At 45.9% G+C, this 10160-nt stretch overlaps 1 protein-coding gene across 2 annotated transcripts; it reads left to right on the top strand.

The window, feature by feature from the left end:
- The first annotated feature begins 5072 nt into the window (after positions 1-5072).
- TIMM10 (translocase of inner mitochondrial membrane 10) lies at positions 5073-9154 on the top strand. 2 transcript variants are annotated; one of them, XM_051966432.1, is made up of 4 exons: positions 5079-5318; positions 5656-5817; positions 8004-8120; positions 8865-9154. In XM_051966432.1, exons 3-4 carry the CDS (start codon positions 8050-8052, stop codon positions 9064-9066), a joined length of 273 nt encoding a protein of 90 aa, XP_051822392.1. In that variant the 5' UTR covers positions 5079-5318; positions 5656-5817; positions 8004-8049; the 3' UTR covers positions 9067-9154. The 2 variants fall into 2 exon arrangements, with proteins under 2 accessions (XP_051822393.1, XP_051822392.1); XM_051966433.1 differs by lacking the exon at positions 5656-5817 and having other exon boundaries at positions 5073-5318.
- The last annotated feature ends 1006 nt before the right edge of the window (positions 9155-10160 follow it).

The following is a 10160-nucleotide window of genomic DNA, read 5'->3' as shown; positions in this document are numbered from 1 at the left end:
CTGACTCTAAATCCCACTTTCTATCACATCACCACCTAGCTGTTCTAATTAACCTAACTTCTTCAGGCGAAATATCCTCAATTCTCCTCCTCCTCCTCTTCTTCCTCTTTCTCCTCCTCCTCCTCCTCCTCCTTCTTCTCTTTCTCTTCCTCTTTCTCTGTCCTCCTCCTCCCCCTCTTCTCTTCCTCCTCCTCTTCTTCCTCTTCCTCCTCCTCCCCCTCTTCTCTTCCTCCTCCTCCTCCTCCTCCTCTTCCTCCTCTTTCTCCTCACCTAAACAGCATGCAATCCAATATAGGTTAAACATGTGCAGTTCTTCTAAACATATTTCCATATTCATCATGCTGTACAAGAAAAATCAGATCAAAAGGGAAAAAACAAAACACAAGAAAGAAAAAAAAAAACAAGCAAACAAACAACAATCACAACAAAAAGGTGAAAAGAATATTCTTTGATCTACATTCAGTCTCCTCAGTTCTCTCTCTAGATGCAGATGGATCCTTTCATCACAAGTTTATCCAGTTCTCTTGACGGACACATTTTTTGCCTCTAGTAGTACTCTTCAAGAGTGGAGTCGGCTTTCTGTTTCTATTGCTGGATCTGTCTTGACTAGCACAGTGGCTTGCGCACAGTATGTTTTTCAAAATTTCTGAGAAATTTCAATTGAATTGTTGAAAGCCATTTCATTATCCTAATCATATTCCCAACTAGGAAAAAAAAATTCTTCCTAAAATGGAACCTCCCCAAGGCTACATAATGAGGGAGTGATGGAGCCAAGATCTGAGTTCAGGTCTTTTTTTATGAGGAAATGCAGTGGACTCCCTCTACTGCATCAGAGAGGGCAAAAGGGAAGGGGTTGGGAGGGTAGTGGGGGAGGAAAAGCAAGTTGTTGGCTTGTAAGTTGACTTCTTGTGCTTCTTGCCAACTCTGCTGCTGGCCAGCTCCAACGGAGAGAAGACCAGAATCCACTTCAAGAAGACTAAACATTTATCCCTGCCTTTGTCCCCGGTAGAAAGATTATCATTTGTATTTTATAGATGAGGAAGAGAGGAGTATGTGATGTGCTGAATTGGGAGTCAAAAGCCCTGGTTCAGGTCCTACTTCTGACATTTATTAGCTAGATGACCAGAGGAACGCCATTCCAGCTCTCAATCTCAAATTAACTCTAAAATGATGAATTACAGAGGTAATGATGAATTGTGATCCCACAGGTCTGGGGTGTATTGACAGTTGAGGAAACTGAGGCTTCAAGAGGTTGTGATTTGCCTGGAGACACACAATCGATAAATACCTAAAGCCTCCTGCTCCCTAGTCCCGTTGTCTCCATGCTGCTGTGCTCCCAGACAGAAAACTCTTCCATATGTCCCAAACTCTCCTGCTGTCATTTAATCACAATCCCTCTTGTTCTGCCCTCATAGGAGATGGAAAGCAGCTGGTCACCATCTTCCCTTCTAAAACCCAATGATATCCACTTTTTAAACCTACCACCTGCTTTCTCATCTAAATACAATGGCTCCGTTTGAGTCTGATTCCTCAGTCTTTTCATCACCTTAGTAGGGACTTTTTCTAGGTCTTCTTCAATTCCTCCCTTTACTCTTTAAAATACAGGGAGCCCATGGAGGCTGGATAAATGTCCGGGGGGGAGGGAGCTTGACTGTGTTTTTTTGATCTGGGATGACTGTGTCAAGCTCCTGTTCTCATCCTGAGCCTGGTTTTCTCCATCTAGGAGAGAACAATACTGACCCCTGGTGAAATACAATGATAAAACTGCCTTCCATGAAAGGAGAGAAGATGGAAGCCTCTTTGGCAAAGTCAGGTTGGGAAAATGAATCTGGACAAAGTACGGGAGCAAGTGACTGTTTAGAGGGAGGGACTGGGCTGGCGAATGATGGAGATTGAGGAGAGAAGAATATCGGGTTCATAACTGAAGGACATTCATTTTTTGACCTCTGGCTGGTAAGTCTCCTACTCTTTTTGAGCATAAAATGAGGGAGTTGGGCTAAATCATTTCCAAGGTCTTCTCCTTTAGATCTATGTATTCCATAAGAAAAAAGAGCTGAGGAGAAACAATACAGTCTATCTGAAAAGAGGAGAGAGAGATGGAAGGAACAGGTTTGGGGAAACATATCAATTCCTCTCTGAACCTTTCAGAAGCAAGGTGGTAGGAGAAAGTCAGCTGGCCCAGCTCAACCCTGTGAATTCATAGGCAGTCTTGTAAAACATCTAAACTATCAGCCCACTGGAACTGGAACTTTAAGCTTGAAGGAGCCTGAAGTGATTGGTCCAATCTTTGATTTTACATATGAGGGAACTGAGACTTAAAGAGGTGAAATGATTTGTCTGTGATCCCACTACATAGTGATGGCAGAATTAGAACGAGAACTCAAGGGTAGCCTTGTGGCTGAGACTCAAGAAAGCCATGATGGGGAGGAAGTAATAGCTTAAAAATCCTCCCTTCCTCTTCATTTCCTTTCCCTTCTCTTCCTTCCATTCATCCCTCCATCAAGTATTTATAAAGGACCTACTATGTGCCAAGAACTGTGATTAAGTCCTAGAATTATAAAGATTAAAAAGAAATAGTGCTCGAGGAACTTATATAGTATCGGGGTACAAATTTGCCACATGTACACATACAAGTATTCACACAAAAGTATATAAAGTAAAAACAAGGTGATTTTAGGTAGGAGTTTCCTAATTCTTTATGGTTTAGATAATTTTTAACACAGTGACGGTCACATAGTGGGAGCTTACAATGTTTGTTGGCTGCTTCTCAATGATCATTTCTTTAACTGTAACAAAGGAATGGGACTGTTTCTTTTTAGTCCACATTGCTGCCCTCTCTCTGTCTCCTTTTCTCCTCTAAGTTAGTAAAAATCCATCCATTAGAATGCTAGATTTAGAGCTGGAAGTGACTTTAATCTGGTCAGGCCTCTTCCTTTTATAGATGAAGGAACTGAAGTCTAGAGAGTGACTTTGACAAATTCAAAAGTAGCACATGGTTAAAAAGTGGCAGTCGGGCTTCTAATAACACATGCCTCAGTTTCCTCATTTGTAAAATGAAAGGGTTGGACTATATGATCTATAAAGTTCCAGCTCTTTGGGTTCATGTCATAAAAGGTTCCTTCCAGGGCTAAAGTTGGTCTGGAAGTGGGATATTAAGAGTCAAAGGAAGGAAGGAGTGGCTGGGATCAAGTCTAGATTCGAATTCTAGCCTTTGGAGAAACTAACACCAGAAATTAGATAGTAAGTAAGAACGTATAATGCTATTACTATCAGCTCTTTGTGTCCAAGATCTCACAATTGGTTCAGAGTCAGTTTCTCCTTTATGTAAACTATGTGGAGGCAGTAAAATGATGATAAAGTAGCATGTCGTAGTCAGAGCAGTGACTTTTGTCACGGGATCTGGGTTCGAATCCTAGCTGAGAAGTGACCCAATTACAGAAATTCAAGAGGGGAAAATGATGTAATCCAACAGGACCCAGAATCCTTTGGACAACCTCTCTGACCCGTGGTCATTCAGCCATTGTTTTTTGTTTGAAGACCTGGTGAGGAGAATCCTGTCACGTCAGTCGGTTGTTATATTATATACATATATGTGTATACATAATTATATTGTAATGTATATATTATATACATAATTATATCATATTAAATATATATAATATTATATATTATAAGCACCTACTATACCAGGCTAAATGGCTCAGAGGACTGGAATCAAGAAGATGGGAGTTCAAATTCCACTTCAAATACTCACTAGCTCTGGGACCTTACGCATATCATTTAATCCATTGAAAAAGGAAATAGCAAACCACTGTCTTTGCCAAGAAAACCTCCTATGAGTCACGAAGGATCAGACGGGACTGAAGAAACAAACATAAAACATGTGCCAGGTACTGCCATTTATTCCTCTGTTGGCTGGCTGGAGTCCATGCTGAATGTTTATTGACATTAAGTCTAGATTTGCTTCTGCAACTTGGGTTTTTGCCCCCAGTTTTGTGTTCTGGAGACTAACAACAAGCCCAGTTCCTTGGGTCTCAGTTTCTTATGGGTAAAATGAGGAGAAGATGCTCTTGGGGGTATTCTTTCTCCTTTCCAAAACTTCAAGGTAAAAGGTGGCCAATGGGTCTGTTTTTCTCCGAGGCCCGGTCCCCTCCCGTTGGATCGGATCTTAGCCTTAAAGTTGGAAGGGACCTAGAGAACATCCAGTCGGGGACCCCTCCCCATTTTAGAGGTGAGGAAACTGGGATCCAGAGAGAAGTGACTTGTCCAAAGCGACCCAGGGGAGTAAACCACAGCGCTGGGATTTGACCCCCGACTCATTGGAATAAGCTGCCTTTTCAGTAAAGACAGTTGGGGTCACAAAGCTGACCCGATTATGCAAAAATGGCCAATCTGGGCACGTACCCCTTCTAGCTTTGGTGGGCTGGTCTACCGGCAATCTCACCGGGAAAGGGAATGTCTGGCGGGTTGGGGGCTGGCCTTTTCATGTGGGGGTTATGTTAGGTCAGGTCGCTATGGAAGAACAGCTAACAGGATGGGGAGGAAGGAAGGGAGGAACTCAGGATTTTACCCCCCAAAATTACATTTTTGTAAATGTAATGGGAAAAATTAAACACTACTGAGAATAAATAGTAAATGTAATTGAGTATCAGGTAGTTTTTTTTTTTTTAAGAATTATATTTTTGTGGGGTGGGAAAGAGGCAGAGAAGAGTCCTGCATTGGAGTCGGGAGATGGGGGTTTCAGGCTTTGCCTGTGATCCGTGGGAAGACTGCGCTCCCTCAATTTTCTGTATCTGTAAAATGGGTACTAGGATAAACTGTTCACAGCGGGAGGGGGGGCGGGGGAAGAGGAGAGCAGCTCTTCTTGGGCAGAGGTTGGCTCGTGCTACGCTTTGTATCCGCAGCGCTTCGCCTGGCACCCGGTAGAACATTAATAAACGCTTGTGTGGCAGCCGCGCGAGAGGCTGTAACCGCGCGGGGCCGTGGGCTCTCCTCCGTCCCGCCCCCGCCTCCGAGCAGGGGCGGGCAGCTTCTGGGCCCGGGCCCTCCGGCCCACGTGGAGTGCAGCGACCCGAAGCCCCGCCCCTGTCCGGCGTCTGTGACGTCACAAAGGCCCGGTCACTCGCATCTCGCGCCTCTAGCCCCCAGCTTCCTCTCCTTCCGCCCGCCTTTCCTCTCTATGGTCGCGGCGCCTGTCTTCCTAGAGCGGACTCGGAGCTTTCCCTTTTCCCCACCCCCACCCTACTCAGGGGCAGGACTTCCTGCTTCCCCGGAAGTGACCCAAGACTTTGGCTGCCAAGGTCCCACGCTTCTCCTAGGTGAGTCGGTGTCGTTGCCGGGGGCGCCTGTTGGTCCTGGGCCGGTAGTGAGGGGACTCCGAACGTTTGGTCTCCTGTGTGTCCTTCGTCACCCGCATGGGGGTAGAGAGACGAGGACGGGAGGAGACAGGAATGGACTGACTCTAACCGTGACCCATGACCCAAACCCTTATCGTGACACTTTGACCCTCCTTCCTTTTCTACCTTGACCGGCTGACTGGTCATCTCTTGCGGAGCCTCCATTCCGTAGCCAGCCCCTAATCCTAACTCTTGACCCTCGCTCCCCACTGACCCCCGCCAGCTTTGGAAGTCGCTCGATTTCCCGGTTTGTCCTTAGGATCGCGGGTCTTCGGCCGGAAGCGACCTAGAGGCTGCCGGGTACAGATGAGGAAATTCGGGCCCGCTGCGGCCGAGCGACTTGTCTGAGAAGACTCAGCATTTGAACCCAGGTCCTCCGTCTGCAGACGCGCCCCTGGGACCCGGACAGGGGTCAGAGCTGGTAGGGATCTCGAGGGCCTCCCGAATGGCCTTTTGCGAACGGGGACCTGAGGCCCGCGGCGTCCTAGTCGGGCGGTGGCTTGGGATAGCCCGCGGGTCTCGAGGCCCACGTCCCCCTGATTGATTTCCTTTGCAGGCCTGTGTTTATTTCACCTGTTTTCCGGCGTTCAGCGCAGGGATCCATGGGCTGCCAGGTCCCGGGGCCAGGGGGCCTCCGCTAAGTTTTTGGCACTCCACGCTCCGATGGACTTAGAAAGCCGCAGGCCAACACACTCTGTGCTGTATTTCCATTTATTTTGTTAAACATTTCCCAGTCATGGTTTAATCCACTCTAGGACATAGAGGATTCCCCAAGCTCTAGAAAGTTCCCTGGGTATAAATTACGGGGAACACACTCCTGGACTGGGGCTGGGGGTAATGGAGGCTGCTCCCTGTGGCGGTGAAATCATTTCTTTAACTGGGTATTAGCCCTCTGCGGCACAGGGAGATCACATTCATGAGCATGGATGGGGTCCAGCCTAGTGAGTATTTATTAAGCTCCCGCTGTGTGCTGGGCTTGGAGATGAAACACAGAGACTTGCCCTTAAAAAACTAAGCTTCACAACTGTGGGCCATTACTATTGTGAAGGTCACGTAGTCCTGATGGAAGTGTTTTCCTTGAATGTGAGAGACAGGTTGCAGTCAGTAAAGCTTACCAGAAACCATGATCCAGCACAATGGGGACTGCCCCTTCCATTTTATACATGAAAAACCCAAGGCTTGTAGAGGAAGAATGAGATTGACTGTTCCATTTGGGAGCTCTAACTCTAGGATGCTTAACAATAGCAACTACCATCTGCATTTGGACTCCCCTGTTGGTCTTGCTGTTCCTTGTTCACACCACTCCCGTCACCTCCCATTTCTGTGCCTCCTGACTGGCTGTTCCCAATGTCTAATGCTTCCTACCGCCATCCCCACCTCCATCTCCATCCTTTGGTTTCCCTGGCTTCCTCAAAACTCGGCTCAGAATCCTGCTTTCTGTGGCAGGCCTGTCATGGTGCCCCTCACCGCTCCACTGCTGCCCTCTGTGTTTATCTCATCTTCACACAATTGTTTGCGTTTTCATCTCCCTCATTAGATTGTACGGTCCTCAAGGAAATGGACCATTCCCTTCTTTTTCTCTGCGCACTTAGCATGTAGGGGGTGCTTAATAAGTGTTGGGTGACTTAACCCGTTAGCACTTATCAGTACTCTACTGTATTCTACTGTACTCTACTGAAAATCTTTGAAAATCATGTTGCCCAGTGGCATTAGAGAAAGACTTACCGTCTTCAAGAAATCGTTCACCAAGTTGTAGTGGAAGCCCAGTGACAGGTTGTCCACTGGGGGGGGGGGGGATACAAGACCAGTCTTGCTAAATGAGAATGGCTCATCCCTTTCTTGGCCATTCCTTGGCTATGGAATGATGAGCTTTTCAGCCTCAGCTGAAGATTATCTCCTCTGACATAGTAGAGATGGTGGAGGGAATCCATCAATGAAATATCAAAGCTCCCTTCTGCTGGTGTCAGTTATATTTTAATCTGGTTCCTGGTTTGCCCTTTATAGATCGTGTTTGGGAATGGTCAGTACTGAGTAGATCCTTCCAGTTTGGAAAGATAGGCTTATGACAAACTGTTTGCTGATTGATTAGCTTGTTAGAAAGCCAGCCTAATTAGGTTGATGGACAATCATCACAAGCGGTAGGCCAGAATTTTGCTAGATGTGGCAGCTTGTGAAGCCATCTCCTTAGGGCAAGAAGTCACTGAGATCTAGGTGGTTAGGGCAGTAGCCATAGGGATGAAATTATGACTCAATTACTAAGAGTAATAATTACACCATAGTTCTGCCTTTGGTGTAGTGTTTGACTATTTGGAAAGACAGTTTCTTTTTCGAGGCCTGTTTTCCCTCTTTTATAAGCAAGACCTGAAAAAGTTAAGTTACATGCCTAAGATGGCCCAGGATTGTGACTAGACTCCAGTGCCTCTGACTCTGAATTCATTATATTTTTTATGTTACAACAATTCCTAGTCGGCTTTAAACGGGGATAGAAGATGGAGGGAAATGGGTCATTAAAGATGGAGAACAAAGGAGGCCACTCTCTGATCTTGGGGTGAGATCCTCTAAAGGGTGACTGGGTGCTGATAAGTTATGTCTGCTTCCTTCCGCCAGCCCAGGACCAAAGAAGCTGGGAACCACGGTGGTGTGAGAGACTGTGATGGATCCAGTTAGAGCCCAGCAGCTGGCAGCTGAGCTGGAGGTGGAGATGATGGCCGACATGTACAACAGGTACTGACGGAGATGCTTCTCTCCGACACACCAGACTCCCCTGGCTCCTGCTAGTATTTGCTAGATTTTCTGGACAAACCATGGAATTCCCTTTTGTTTCTGTAAGAAAGAAGAAACCCATCTGTTCAAATGCAAATTGTTCATTGTGTGTCGGTGACCTGATCCATAGAGAGGGGACCCTTCTCCCTTCCACCTCTATATCTGTTCACAGGCTTGTTTTAACTTAAATGCAAACAAAGCCAATTCTAGTTAGAATAAACTCACAAAACCTAAATTGAATCCTCTAAAATTCAACTGGAAATATATTCAGAATAACAACTTTGCAAATCACAAGTATACACATTTGGTATCTATGCAGATGTTAATATTTTTTTAAAAGTCATAGTTGGCAAGATGACATCTTTGCTTGAAAACATTTTCTAGACTATGAAGTAGTGAGACAGCATTGGATTAGCGCAAAAGAGAAAGAAAGAAAGAAAGAATGGGATAGAATTCAGAGTGTGTGTGGCCATGGGTGAGAGAGACGGGATGGGTAAGGAGGGAATGGCTGCTGTTTTTTGTTTGGGGAAAAAGGCAGAGAGTGAGTTCAGGGTTGAAACTTTGCACAACTGAATGGTATACCGTGAGCTCTCAGTTCTGTGTCCCCACCGGAGTCTATGACCAAGTTGTCGGTGGGCCCTCTACCGAGTGGATAAGGGGCTCTTCAAGCATTGCAGATATTGAATGGCCTCTGGCTTTCCCCAGGATGACCAGTGCCTGCCACCGCAAGTGTGTCCCTCCCCATTACAAAGAAGCAGAACTTTCCAAGGGTGAATCTGTGTGTCTGGATCGATGTGTCTCCAAGTACTTGGACATCCATGAGCGAATGGGCAAAAAACTGACAGAGTTGTCCATGCAAGATGAAGAGCTGATGAAGAGGATGCAGCAAGGCTCAGGGCCAGTGTGAAGGCCCCCAGAGACAGCACCCACCCAGCCCTGGACTGCAGCCGGAACCCTTTTGCACTTATCAATAAAAATATTGGTGATTATATGAATTGATTGTGAGGAATGGGTTATTTCTGCTGTCCTCAGAGAGCCTGGGCTCATTGGGAACTTGCTGTTGTTGACAAGCTATCAGACTGTAACGGTCTCTTAAAAATATTGGCCAGGAGACGCTGTTTGACAGCCTGGAGGGCCTCAGTGTCCATCTCTGTACCACTATCTTAAGGCATCTGGGAACAGCAAAGTGTTTCTGGATTGTGACCACCAGGTAACTGGATTCCATTTCTTTTTTTCTCTGTAATGGGCGAGATGAGCATTGTTCTGCCAAGTCCATCCAGACACTGGATGCAGGTTTCTGTCAGCAGATGGCGCTCTCAGCTCATCGAGAGTTTTGGCTTATTTACATCTGGGACAAGTGGCAGAATGGTTCTATTTCTCCCAGGATCGTTGGAGTTTTAAAACTCAAATTAACTTCTCTTCCTAGTCTGATGGTGACCTGATGTGTCTCTTCGCTTGGTTGCTTCCTCGTGTGATCTCTCTTGGGCAACTGATACATTGAAATGTACCAATTATCCATTTTATCCAAAATTCTGGGCTGTGAATGCAAAAATCTATAAGGTTCATTGGCTTTAGTACTGCCAAGGACTTAAATTAATTCAAATCTGCCCATTATACAGATATGGTTTAGGTCCACAAAGGAGATGTGATCATCCAAGTTACATAGGAAGTGAGTGGCCAAGAACCAGGATGAAAATCCAATAAATCTTTTAACCCCAAGTGGATTCCACCAGTTAACCCTGAAAGCATAACTCTTGTCCTCAGGGAACTTACAGTCTGGTAGAGGAGAAAAAACTAAGAAACAGTTCTTCTGAGATTGTCTGGGAACACTGCCCTCTTGAGTGACAAGCAAAATGCTATAAGGGTGTAGAAAGTGAGCCACCTTCCATATATATTTCTCCCTGATAGCAGCCCAAGTTGGCCATCAGCACCGTTCTTGATGGGGTGTTTTGGAATATGACCCACCTGAAAGAGCAGAAGGAGTAATAATTATAGCTCAGG

Source organism: Antechinus flavipes, chromosome 6 (genome assembly GCF_016432865.1).
Source record: "Antechinus flavipes isolate AdamAnt ecotype Samford, QLD, Australia chromosome 6, AdamAnt_v2, whole genome shotgun sequence".
NCBI lineage: Eukaryota > Metazoa > Chordata > Mammalia > Dasyuromorphia > Dasyuridae > Antechinus > Antechinus flavipes.
This window is presented reverse-complemented; position numbering and strand designations above follow the sequence as displayed.

Coding starts and splice junctions, on each gene's coding strand:
- TIMM10 (XM_051966433.1), top strand. CDS start 8,050: ATGGATCCAGTTAGAGCCCAGCAGCTGGCAGCTGAGCTGGAGGTGGAG. Junction 8,121..8,864: donor ATGGCCGACATGTACAACAG/GTACTGACGGAG, acceptor GGCTTTCCCCAG/GATGACCAGTGCCTGCCACC.